This window comes from Mastigoproctus giganteus, chromosome 1 (assembly GCF_048544385.1).
Source record: "Mastigoproctus giganteus isolate SK-2022 chromosome 1, ASM4854438v1, whole genome shotgun sequence".
NCBI classification, from domain to species: Eukaryota; Metazoa; Arthropoda; class Arachnida; order Uropygi; family Thelyphonidae; genus Mastigoproctus; species Mastigoproctus giganteus.
The window spans coordinates 231018642-231033083 of NC_143575.1; the positions used below are offsets into that span (position 1 = coordinate 231018642).

The 14442-nt window shown below is 36.6% G+C and overlaps 1 protein-coding gene across 1 annotated transcript in view; it reads right to left on the reverse strand.

Annotated features, from left to right (window-relative positions):
- Positions 1-14442, reverse strand: part of LOC150091592 (sorting nexin-24-like) — a 48989-nt gene that overhangs the window by 20893 nt on the left and 13654 nt on the right. The window contains exons 3-4 of the mRNA XM_090369059.1: positions 6058-6144; positions 636-740 (exon numbers count right to left, since the gene is read on the reverse strand). Coding sequence (XP_090225185.1) covers positions 636-740; positions 6058-6144 — 192 coding nt within the window. The remainder of the gene's footprint in view (positions 1-635; positions 741-6057; positions 6145-14442) is intronic.

Sequence of the window (14442 nt, forward strand, 5' to 3'; positions counted from 1 at the left end):
AGTGTTCATACAAATTTACAGAATACATACATCTAAACGTAATAACCACATTATATATATATATGTGTCCTGTGATTCTGAATGTTTTAACTCCACACCATACTTAACCTTAAGACTGTGCAATGGTTTTTCATGCAATTCTTTAATATTTACTTGAGATCAATTGGAATAGTGGGATATCTGAATAAAAGAGTTTATCTGACTGTCCTTCAAATATTGCTGAATTAAAACAAAAAGATTTCACAAGGAAGTAGAACAGATGAAAACTTGTTAAAATCATGCCACAGAAAAACTTTCAGGAGAAATCAGAACACTGTGTGGCTAACAGGGGAGTGTATATATATCCATATTTGTTTTTAAGAACTAAAATTGCATTATTTATAAGGTTAAATAAATTTTTTTTTCTCAAAGTTATGTCAATTGTTCAAATGATACTGCAAAATAAAAACTACTAATTTGTAGTTCCACAACCTGTACAATGGTACGTTCCTAATCCTAACTTAATAAAGATTATAAAGCAGTGTTGTCTAAATGCTAAGATCATAAATATATTGCTAATAGGAGTAAAATATTGTTTTATATAATTAAGAAAGCAGATAGTGTATTAAATTAAATCTGTTTAAGTGCATATTTACCTGAATGTAATTTTCTAATGCTTGACGTCTCTGCTCAAGGATTTTAGGATTTAAATTTCTCACCCGTTTTGGAGGAAAGTCAGGCGTGCATAGTTGTTTCTTAAGCTATTAAAGAATATGATATAAAATCAAGGAGTTATCAATATGTTAAAATTTGAACGGTCATGTAGATATAAAATTCAGAACAGTTTCAATGCAAAATTTCAGAAATTCAATATCAGGCACCCTTAATAACAGATGGCCTTCTCATTTTCAACTTATTAAAGTTAAAAATGAGAAGGACATCTGTTATATTTCTAATTAATTATTTTATTGTCATATTAACACCCATTTAATCTGATCACATTATCATTCTAATTTACCTTGCACTACTCATTTAAAAATCAAATATCTATAATACTCACCGTTCTTTCACTCCTTAGTGTTGTCATCCAATCAGCTAACATGAGTCAAAAATGAAGCATTATCATTAAAGTTGTCATCTTAGTTAAATATGTATCTACAAGCGGCATCCAATAAATTATCTACCTACATATGAAGGAAATGAGATTGAGGCAAAACTCTGGTTTTATTTTTCAATTTAACTCCCCTGAACATCAATACACTTGTTCTGTTTTGTTGGCAATGAAGAAATACCAGACAAATAAAATTCTTTGTCCTGTCAATCAAAGAAAGCAGAAACGGCAGACTTCAGTTCATTATCATCAGCAAATAGTCACTGGGGGGCCAGATCAAATCTGGCCCCCCAGTGACTATTTGCTGATGATAATGAACTATTTGCTGTGACTATTTGCTGATGATAATGATAGTCACTGGGGGCCAGATTTGATCTGGCCCCCAGTGACTATTTTCTGGTGGATGGGTAAGTTCTGTAAATTCACAGTCTCTCAAAGCAGCAGCAAAAGCATGTGACCTATGCACTGGTGCATTGTCCTGAAGAAGCAGCATACCTCTGGAAAGTTTTCCATGGCATTTTTCCTTTATGACATCCCTTAGGTTGTACAGTAGGGATGCATATGACTCCATAGTGACTGTCAGTTTGTGTTCCAAGTAGTGAATGTACAAAATGCCCTCAGCATCCCAAAAATTGGTGGTCATAATCTTGCCAGCAGAAGGTTGTGTCCGAAATATTTTGGGTGGGGGAAAACCCTTGTGCTTCCTTTGCATTGATTCTTGCTTGATCTCAGGATCCCAGTGATGAACCCATGTTTCATCACCTGTAACAATTGTGGAGATGAAAGTTTCAGGATCCCTTCCATAACGCTCTAAATTCTCCTCACAACACTGTACTCTGAATTTCTTCTGCACAGGGATCAGAAATCTGGGGACCGACCTAGCACTGACCTTAGTAATCAACAAATGTTCATGGTGGATGATTTATAACTATTCCCTCAGATATGTCACATTCCCCGGAGATTTGGGATGCCTTTAAACATCTGTCATTCAACACAAAGGGTTCCACTGCTTGGCACATTTCTGGAGCGGTCGCTGTCACAGGCCTTCCTGTACGTGGATCATCTTCGATGGACTCTACCCCACAAACTGTTTTGACCAGAATTTCACCTGGTACTCTGAAGGTGCACTGTTGCCATACACAGCCACTCCTTTCATGAATAGCCTTCGGCCGATTTCCTTCTTTGGTGAGAAACTTGATGACTGAACAATGCTCCAAGTTCAGCAAATCCATAATTTGATACAGGTGTCTTCCTTCTTTCTGCTACATAACCTAAAAACATAGTGGGATCGAAATTAGTATGATTCAAGTTGAGATATGTTCCTACATATCTCAACTTGAATCATACTAATTTCGATAAATCATTGAAATATAACTATGGGAAGTGATAAATCATTGAAATATAACTATGGGAAGTACATTAGGTAGATAATTTATTGAACACCCCTCGTATTATATTAGCCGTACAGTGCAGGGATTTCCAACCTTTTTTACCTCCCTTTAAAAATGCATTTTCCCCTCATTGATCCCCCCATCCAAAAATACACACATTTTAATTTTATTGGATGGATTATAAGAAAATTCTGTTAATAATAGTTAATTATTTACTAAAAAAATATAAAATAATTTTAACACATAGGTAAGTTACAATCAGTTCATGATTACTTACCTATTACTCTAGTAACAAAAAATACAGTAAAAATTACAATTTGGGTTTATTACTGCCATTTTAGTTTCATAAAAATAAAAATCACACCCTGTTACATATCCATTTTATTCATTAGCATTAATTGCTAATGAGACAGTTGTGGCTGACAGTTTGCAATATCTGGGCTTAAATTACTTCATTTTAACCTTAGTTCCCCATGTTCTGATATGTTCAGCCCATTTCTTGTTTTCTGAGTAAATTGTTATGGCCGAATCTAGCTTCTGCTAGATAAGAACTGGGAAAAGTTAACAAAAGCTCTTCTGTTGTAGTTTGTAATTTAAGATATTTATTTTGTGTATCTTCATTATTCCAATAGGGGGCATACCTTTTAGTTTGGAATAGAGATTTGGCTTCCAAATATTCTCATTTCAATTAAGTCTTGTAAAATAAATTCAACTTGAGACACATCACCTCAAATAGTTGTAGAATACATTCTTATACAATCATATCATAAAGATCTTGAAATCGAATGCTAAAGTCTTCTTTTAATTTCTTCAAGTGGAATGTTACAACAGTAAATCATCATCTGAAATTGTATCTTTTTCAATAGTTGACAGGCATGACAAGTTTTCAAAGTAGTGAAAATCTCTTCGATTAAAAGTGGATATAAATAGGTCCATTTTGGATCAAAACTCAAGAATAATTGTCTGAACTTTCATATCTCTGCCCTGTAATCTTGTTTTAATATCATTAAACTTCAAATATATATTGCCAAGTAAAGCACATGCTCTTTTGATTCAATTAATTTTGTTGATAATGGTTTCTTTATTTCAAGAAGAAATTCCATTACAAAATCAAAAAGTTCAATTAAATGCTAGAAACAGTTTCTTTTTGATAGCCAACATACTTCTGTACATAAAAGCAGCTGGTTGTAGATTTCATTTTGATCACATAATTGACAATCAGATGATCATTCAAGGATCTGGCTTTTATATCATTTACTGATTTAATACACGCTTGCAGAACATCATGGAGTTTTTCACTTATGTTTTTTGCAACCAAATGCTGCCTGTGCAGAACATAATGTACAGTTCTAATGTCAGGAATCTTATTTCCTTCAAAAATGCTAAAAACTCTATATTTGCCAACCATTGCTAGTGATCCATCATAAGCAGCTGCTATAATATCACTAATAGGAAAACAATATTGTTTTCCTCTAAGTGTTTTTCAAAGTGCAAAAAAATCATTTCTCCTGTTGTGTACGTCTTTAATTCTTCAGTAAAAAGAAATTCTTCTCTTATTACCTTTTTTCTTGGGCCGTAATAACACACAAAGCCATAAGGATGTTTAAAGTTCCAAATGTTTCCTCATCCAATTATACAGTTGTCTGCGATTCAGAAACCACAGTTTTTTGGATATCTTCAGCCATTTCATCAATGTGATATTGAACTATACTGTTACTCGGCAGAATACTTTTTGATACTATTTTTCCCATAGGATATCTTTTTATTGTAGCTCAGAACATGAAATGCAGACTTCCTAACAGTCATAACAGCATATGACACTTGATAGTGAATTTTGTGATTATGTCAAAATGCATATCAAGGAAATATTCAAGGAAATTGTTTTGTTAAAATACAAATTCCAAAAAAAAATCTGTTATTCGAGCAGCTTTTTTTTTTCTTCTGCACTGAACATGAGTGCGAAGTTTGTTCAACACTAGTTTTCAAAGCTTATAACACAGCTATTAATAGAAATATTTTCTTGAAATTTCATTATAAGGTCAGACATACATCCAGAAAATGTGCTGTACCAATATTGTTTCCCAAAAGTGATAACAATATTGCAAACTTTTTTTTTTTTTTTTTTTTATCAAGTGCTCAATGTGGTGTTATCAGTTTATAGAGTTTCCAATATGACTTCCAACAGATGAAATTTCTTGAATTTTCATTGAAGAAAGAAAGGAGTGCAGTCTTTTTTTCAAAAACATTCACTGGGATTCTTTGGGTTATGTTTCTTATGCCAAGAAACAGTTACTGTCCATTTTTTTAAAATTTACTTTCCTGATTAAGCAGTACTGAGGAGATGCCTTCAGAGAGAAAAACTATGCCTGACACTCTCTGTAACCTGATTTGCTTAGGTAAGCAGGCCACATACACATGTGGAATATTCAAACAAATGCAGTAGCGCATTCAATTAGCAAGGGTAACACCTACTTATTTTTCTTGAAAAAATTACAAATGGCTTAAGAATGTGCATACTTGATTGTACATTTTTGCTAGTTGTGCAATAATAGAGATTTCTGAAATTTAAAGTGGGGAAATCAAACACCTCTCGTGGCAGTTATTGTAAGTTTCAGCTTTGTGAACAGAATTAACTGTAAAATTTAACAGAGGACTGATTACAGGTTGTCAGTTGACTGCTTGCAGCTGTTAATCATCATTACTAGCAGAGCAATGCATGTGTATCAAGAGAAATGGCTGTTCACTGGATTATGGTTCTACCGCTTAGTTGTAAAATTCACATAACAAACTGCTAAAACCAAAAATTAATAAGGGCAATGTTGATAGTTATATTTTTAAATCATATATTATATTTTTCCATTGACCCCCATCTGATCCCAAAGCATGTATTGGCCCCTCTTTCAAAATGATTGACTCCATTGGGAATTCCTGACATAGTAAGAGAAAGCCACAGGATTTTGCTGCACTGATAAAAAAAATTAAATAAAATAACTAAAAGCAGACCCCCACATATAGGTAACCATCCAGCTGACCTCTGAATTTTCCCAAGTTATCAGCTTGTGGAAATTTAAAAGAAAACTTTGTACAACCTTCCTTCAACCTACAAACTTCCTTCCTATTGGCCCATAAGAAAATTCTTTGTCACTACCAAGGAGCATGCACTTTCACAAGGGAAACAAAACAAAGTTTCAGGTGCTAGTTACCAATTCCAAAAGTTAATTTTTGTCATAAATTTGGCATTTATACATTCATCGAAACAGGATTACAGTACAGAATCCTTGATTCTGCAATCACCATTGACAATTTCTCTATTTATGAAAGAGAACAGACTCTAGAAATGGAGATGCTGTGTGTGTGTGGGGGGGGGATGAGGTAGAAAGAGAGAGAGAAATAAAATTCCTATGTTTTTAACATAGCAATAACATGTTTTATTGCTAGTTAAAATGGAAGCTGTAAAAGTAAATATTTTAATTAATTAATTAAGGCATATATTAATTATTAGCAATCAATTTAGTATAACAAAAAATAGTTATAAATTCAATAAATTAAAAAAATATTAAATTGCTAAGTGCTTACTTGTTTATGGAGATTATGGAAGGCACGATAGCGCTTTTCAAGTTTGTGACATTTTCCTGAGGACAAAAATACTTCAATCTGGTACACCTGCAAAAACATTATACAAATATTTCATATTTTTATTGACAAAAATTGAATTGACTCAATATTTATTCCTTATTTATTGAAATCAGTACAGGAATAGTTTTTACACCCCCCCCCCTAATGTAAACAGTCTGTCTGAATATTTACTTGAATTTTCTGCTCTATCAGAACATGAAAGCAGAAGATTCCAGTTTCTGTAAACTCCGGCACACAATCATCACATGATATCATAAATGCAAAAGGAACTTCAATCTTTTCTTGGAAATAACTCCACTAGTCATCTCACATCTAATGGGTTCTTGCATGACTGGCTTCTGAATAATAATGGAAGTGATGAAATAGGTTTTCAAAACTGATAAGGCTAGCCAAAAACAGTGTCAATATGACTTTTGTCATAATGACATAGTTTTTTATTTAACTTGAAGGTAGCCAGATCTCAGCAGACCAGGACTATTATTTCTATGTAAGAAATAATGTGTGAAATATGCATGGTTCTATTAGCAATCAGGTGTATATGTTTGAATTAAAATGATCAGCTTTTAATTTGGATTTGAATCAATATGTAAATATATCATTAAACAATTTGCTTATTTACTTAGATTTTCTTTGCTAGTATGACATGCTTTATTTTATATTAGTAATTCTCGTAATGGAATTTATAGCCCCTTATCATCCCCTACATCTCTCTCACTATATTAAGCTACTTCAATATATTTGAATGAAGGTATCGAAATTTATCAGACATCTTCACTGTAATTACAAGTGAATATAAAATTATAATATATATTCACTTGTAATTATATTTAAAAAAAAATTAATATTCTTTTAAGGCTTTATTAGATGTTACTGCTATAATTATAATAACTTGAAGCATTTTAACATAAATTCAAACAGAGAAGCTCTACAAACATTAATAGATCTTGTTTGATATAAAAAAATATAAAAAAATTATATATAAAATATTACACATTACATATTTTTACATAAAAAATTTATTTTGCTTTGACTTATATTTCCAAATCCTTGGAAACATAACTCATGAGCCAAAGCATCCCACAGCACCTAGGAGTGACATCAACCAGCACAGCCAGTAACCGTGACTTCATCAGTACAAAGCCTGTGTAATGGAGAAAGGGAAGGACAGAGATAGTTTGAATGGGGAATGATTTTCAGCATTAGGAAGACAACAATGCTAGCAACTGCAGGCATTGTTGGCTATTCAAGGGCCACCATAGTGAAGGTAGGTACAGCAGGAATGGCCTGAAGAGAGAGACATAGCCACCCAATGTGTTGGTACTGGAAGACTATCACTGGTTGACAGTCAAGGTTTAAGTGTCTGCAATTCTGCCCAGACACAATAGGAGGGAGTATATGATGAGAGCCTTGTCAATCAATTCGGCCCTGGACAGATTGTGCAAGGCTAAAGGGTAGAATTTTTTTCAGCCTGGTCTGTGCTTGTTGACAGGAGAGACTGCTTCTACAGGGATGGGGTACACTTAAATAGAAAGGGTGCAAGAATATTTGCTGATGCTATCAAGGCAGTGTTTGGTGGGTTGGTAAACTGCTAGGCTTGAGGCGATACACAGACTAAAAGGTTAACAGTGGCTGCAGGCAGAGGCAACAGTGATCCTTGCACTGCTTCTATTAGAATGAGCAGCAGCATGGAAAGCAAGGTAATGGAGATTTCCAGCACTGTTGGGAGTCATAGTGGAACAAATAAATACATGGGCTTGGTTAGAGTAACTAATATTAGAAACAGGTGCATGTATACTTGCATGTACACCAATGCTAGGAGTATAGTTAATAAATTTGATGAATTTGAAGTGCTGATCAAGGCATCAAAGGCAGATATTGTTGGAATATCAGAGAAGTGGTGTCACACAGATATAAGCAGCACAGAATTGGAATTTGGGGAGTACAATATGTACAGAAAGGTTAGACAGGACAAGAATGGAGGAGGGGTTATGCTGTTAGTTAAGAAACAAACCCTAAGGAAGTACATTCAATTGACATTGGTGAACAATGCAATCTGGAGTCTGTTTGGTGTGACATAAGCACTGGGAAAGGAAAAATGAGAGTAGGTGTGTTATAGGCTTAATGAATCTGATGAGTATAATCAGCAATTGTGCAAAGAAATAGAGTGGGCCAGTAAATCAGAATGTCTTATAATGGGGGATTTTAACTTTCCAGATATTGATTGGAACTTGGATTGGTCACTCGCACGCTAGCAAGACTTTTTTTGGATTTATTGAACAACTGTTTTCTACAGCAGCATGTTTGAGAGGCAACCAGAGGGAATAATACTCTTGATCTGATTATCAACAGTGATTATTCATGCATTAAGAATTTGCAGATAAAGGAACCACTGGGTGACAGTGATCACAATATACAGATATAGGAAGATGATTATACTCATCAGATTCATTAAGCCTATAACACACCTACTCTCATTTTTCCTTTCCCAGTGCTTATGTCACACCAAACAGACTCCAAGGCTAAAGGGAAGGGCTTTTACTTTCGTCAAGGTGACTACAGGGGTCTCAGACAGTTTTTAAATTCTGTACAGTGGGATCAACTTATGATGTAACCAACATTAAATTCTAAATGGTAAGCCTTCGGGGACTTAATCTTGGAGGTTACTAGGCTTTTCATTCAAACTAAGAAATACTGTTCCAAGGTTCACGCTTAAATGGATGTCAGATGAATTAATGAGGTTCACGGCAGAGAAGAAAAATGTATGGGATGCATATAAATTATCAAGTGATACATAAGCCTATGGCAGTATTAAGCTTGTCTGTAATCAAGTCACAAAGGAGGTTAAGCAGGCGAAGGCAGATAACAAGAAATATTTGGCAAAGGATGCAAAGAAAAACAGCAAAGAGTTCTTTATTTATGTAAACTCTAGAAGGGAAGGGATGGATCAGATTGGAGCACTTAACATAGATGGGGTGACTATTGATGATCATGCTCAGGTAGCTGATAAACTGAATGAGTATTTTGCATCTACAATTTACACATGAGGAGTTATTTAATGAGGGGAATGCCAGACATTTATCAAACTCTAACAGGGAGCTAAGTGATTTTGTAATAACTGAGAGCAAAGGGGAGGAGAAATTGTTGAAGTGAAACATAAAAAAGGCACCTGGGGTGGATGGGATCTATCCAGTTATATTAAAGGAGGCATCAAAGGAAGTAAGCAAACCCTTAGCCATAATTATGAGAGCTTCCTTGGACTCAGGGGAGGTCCCATGGACTGGAGGTGTGCAAATGTATAGCTAATTCACAAAGTGGGTTCAAAAGGTGACACAAGTAACTATAGACCTGTTAGTTTAACTTGTGTTCTGGGGAAAATAATGGAGTCACAGGTTAAAGAAGCATTGCAGGATCATCTAAACAAGACTGTAGTAATAGTTAAGACAGCATGGGTTTGTTAAAGGGAGGTCTTGTCTGACCAATTTGATTAGATACTACGATGTAGTCATAAAGGAACTTTTTTTTTTTTTAATGTAGACCCCAAACACGAGAGGTATTAGAACCTATAGTACTTAGTACCATGCTTGGGTTGTAGGTTGCAAAGACGAAAGAAGATATTTGTTGACATAAGACTTGAACTTCTGTAGACTGTAATTTTCAGGAAGGTTGTTCCAGAAAACGGCACTTGAATGAATAAACGAGGAAGATGAAAAGTTGGTTCTGTGAGTTTGAAGTTGGACAGTAAATGGATGTTGGTTGGTGGTGGCACGTATTCGAACTGTTTTGAAAGAGAGCGAAATTTTATAGAAGCCAATTCAGAAGAACAGTGCCCATGAAAATATCTGTAGAAGAGGCATGCAGCAGAAACAGTACGTCTATGAGACAGCGAGTGGAGAGACTCTGTTAGAGATGAATCATTAATTAACCTAACTGCCCTCTTCTGAATGGAATCAAGAAGACTAAGAGAGGTTTTGGGGGCAACACCCCAGATGTGGGAACAATATTCCATGGTAGGGCAGATTTGTGATTTGTACAGAGTGAGCAGCTGTTTGGAAGAAAAGTAATGCCGAGAGCGAAAGAGAAAACCAAGTTTTTTAGATACAGAGGAAGCAAGATTTGTAATGTGCTTGTGCCAATAGAGATTAGAAGTCAGGGTAATCCCCAAAAGAGATATATCATTTTGCCCAGAAATCTGAGTGTCACCAAAGATAAGCATAGGAGCAGAAGAATCCTTTTTGCAAGATATAAGACAATGCTGAGTTTTAGAAGGATTGGAATCAACCAAGTTGTCTTTGCCCCACTGGAGAATTACCTGAAGATCGGCATTTAAGGAATTGGTAGCAGATATTCGAGAAGTTGAAGCTGATTGAGCAGGGCAAGGTTTCTCAAAATGGAAAGTGGAATGCAATGTGCTATCATCGGCAAAACTATGGATAGGATTTCCAGTCAATGGAAGGTCATTAATATACAAGAGGAAAAGCGTGGGGGAAAGAACTGAACCTTGGGGGGACACTGGCATTAGTGGAGAAGTTAGAAGACAGAGAGCCATCTACCATCACCCTCAGTGAGCAATCAGAGAGAAAACTGGATAACCAATTACAAAAAACAGTTGGCAAACCATAAGATGGAAGCTTGTTTAGAAGACGTTTATGCCAACACAATCAAAAGCCTTTGAGATGTCTAGAGCAATTACTTGTGTTTCATTGAACTTTTCCGTTGAATTAGTCCATAAATGTGTAAAATAAGTCAGAATATCACCAGTGGATCGACACTGACAGAATCCATACTGGTGATCGTTGATCAGACGGAAGGTTTCTAAGTAGTTTTAAGAGTTGGCTGTTAATTGATTTCTCCATTACTTTAGAAAGAGTAGAAATAATTGCAATGGGATGATAATTGGATGGGAGAGATTTGTCACCCTTTTTAACTGGCTGGATATGAGCAAATTTCCAAGCAGAAGGAAAAACACCTTTGGAATAAGAAAATGAAAAAAGGTGGCAAAGAACAGGAGTAAGTTTAGGAGCACAGGTTTTGAGAACAAGTGGAGAAATACCATCGGGACCTGGAGCTTTCTTAGCATTAAGATTCATCAAACTCCTTCTGACATCCTTTTGACGGAAGAAGACAGGAGGCATTGAATGGAGCGTGTTGAGAATGGTGGGAGGTGTTTTACCAAATTCATTAATACATGAGTTGGAAGAAAAATGTAATTCCAGCAGGTCAGCTTTATCCTTGGCTGAAGTGACAACAGAACCATCTGGTTTGGACAGAGGTGGGAGCAGAGATGGGCAAAAGTTGCGGCCAATAGCTTTGGCAAGAGACCAGAATGCTCGGCTACCATTAGGGCAACAAGCAAGTTTTCTACTCTTAGGCAGAAAATGAAACTGAAGAATTAGAAACTAGCTAATTACAATATGCAACTTTCTTCTCTTGAACAGCCTTAGCACATTTATTGGAAAACCAAGGTTTAGATAAAGGATGAGATTTTAAAGTGGAGTGTGGGATAAAGGATTCCATTCCTGCAAGAATAATTTCACTGACACGATCTGAGCAAACGTTGACATCAGAAGTTTTGAAACAGTAATCCGACCAAGGAAAAGAAGAAAAGAAATCTTGTAGGTCATCCCATTTTACATTCTTGTAATGCCAAACAATACGAGGTTGGGAATAGACATGAGATAAAGGCTCCATTGGAGAAGAGACAATCACCAAGTTGTAATCTGAGATGCCTAAAGGACCTCTCACTTCGATCGTGTACTTAGAAGGGTTGTTTGTAAGAAAAAGATCAAGTGTGTTGGCTGCATGGTTAGGATTGTCTGGTATTCTTGTAGGTAAATGAACAATCTGTGCAAGGTGATTAATAATTGCAAAAGCCTCAGCATCTCAACCAGCTGGGTCGGTGTGACTAGAAAACGGAAGCCAGCTGGAGTTGTGAACATTAAAATCACCAAGGAAAATTGCCTTACTGTAAGGAAAGTTGGACTGGAGAAAGTCAAGTTGCAAAGAGAGGAAGTCAAAGAGCTCCAAGTGATTAGTGGAATTGGGAGAACGGTAGAGACAACAGATGGATTTGACACAATGAGGTAGAGATTTTAAGCCAGAGAAGATCGAAAAGAGGAGATTCCAAATTACCAAGTCTTTGACAGGGAATATCAGAACGGATGTATGCACAGGTACCACCTTTGAGGTGAAAGGAAACATACAGCGAATAATTTGGGCATCTGAGATGAGCAGTGAATGAATCAACCGATAACTGAGATTCTGTCAGAAAAAGTACATGGGGTTTGGCAGACTACAAGTGGAAATGGACATTGTTGAGATTAGAACTGAGACCACATATATTTGTGATACGAATTAGGAAGTGTTTGGGAGGTTTAGATCTTTTCGCAGATAAGCTTGCTCCATTAGTTTGACAATTCATGGTGTATTCAATAGTAAGAAAAAGTGGGTGGGACATGCTGTATGAAAGTAATGAAATTTTTGGATATGGCATACACATGGTAAGAATATACCCAGTTCCTTGATATAACGTGGCCTCGACAATGCCCCCCCCCCCGCATACACACAACTCGGACTCCCTCCAATCACTATCTGGCAGAGTAAAGGTAGCAAGTTATACACTAGCTGCTCCTAGAGCGTTACCAATAGATTCAGTCCGGTTTACTAACTAGCAGCTAGCCTGCGAACACAGTTTTAGAGCTGTACCCTCGAAATGTAAGGAATATTGGATCTTGCCATGATGTTCATCATAACTTCAAAAGTCATCAATCATACTGCATGATGGAAGAGATGGGGAAGGGTTGACTGGAACTTAGCTCTGGAGACTAAATATGGGTTCCACCACTTCAAGCCTCTAATAATCAAAGTGGTGATATTGCACAGGTTTATGAGAGTCATCTATCACCTAGTAAACTGAATGTCAAAAATAATTTTGATATCATATTTCAGGAAACTTTTGATACTGTTGCACATGGAAGACTGCTGTACAAATGGAGAGGTATGGCATTAAGGGTAAGTTGCTACAATGGATAAAGGGATGGTTGAGTGGGAGATGACAGAGAGCGGTAATCAATGGACACCGCTCTTCATGGACAAATGTTATTAGTGGAGTTCCCCAGGGTTCGGTGTTGAGCCCATAGTTGTTTTTGTATTCATCAATGATATTGATGAAGGTATATCAGGATTAATGTCCAAGTTTTCAGATGATACAAAGGTTGGTAGGCTTGTTAAAGACAGCAAAGACAGTATGCTACTCCAACTGGATCTAGATAAGTTGGGCAAATGGGCTGAGAAGTGGCAATTGAAGTTTAACATTGACAAATGCAAAGTACTGCATATAGGTAGCAATAACCCAAGAGAAACGTGCCAACTGGGTGGTACTACACTCAGGGAAATGGAAAGTGAAAAAGACCTGGGGGTAACTGTGCAGTCAAATATGAAGTTCACTGAGCAGTGCAGATGGGCTGCCAGGGCAGGTCGTGGAGTCTTGTCAATGATATTTGCTAGCAGGGACATGGAGGTGATTATCCCGTTGTACAATGCAATGGTCAGGCCACACCTAGAGTATTGTGTACAGGTATGGAGGCCTCATTTTAGGAAGGATGTAGAGTTGCTAGAATGAGTACAAAGAAGGGCAACAGGATTTTGTGAGGAGAATAAAGGGGTGCTCTTTCCAAGAAAGACTTAAGTTCTGCAAATTGTAGTGCTTGGAGAGTAGGCACCTGCGAGGTGATCCGACTGAGGTGTATAAGCCTTGAATGGGTTGAACAAGCTGAATGCTGATGGGATTCTTCCTCTTGCTCAGATTAAGAACCTGAGGGAGCATAGATTTAAATCGAGGAAAGACAGTTGTAGAATAGATGTGCAGAAATTTGCCTTTAGCCAGCAGGTGGTTGATTGGTGGAACAGACTTCCATCTTTTGTTGTGGAAGTTGATAGTAGTTGTTTTTATTTGGTTTTTAGGAGCATTAGCAACTAAGGCCAAATTGCTCCGGGGATATGTGGTGGTCATTCCCTGACCTTTCCACATCCTCCATATTTGGTGGCCACGGGCTCGAACCCCAGTCTAATCAAGAAGCGTGTGCTATGCAAAGCTGATGCTGCATAAGCTTGCTTTCTCTTTCTTGCATCATATGCCTCTATTAATGCTAAAAGTGAATGCCAGTTGGCACATGATATCTGGGACAACAGACAGCTGACAATCCCTCAATTAATGGCAGACTACAAGGACACAGAGAAAAGTTTCTTAGCACACAATCCAATGGATACTCTTGCTGATAGGCCCACAGAGTAGGTGGGCCTGTTCACGTGTCCATGTCAACCAATCTT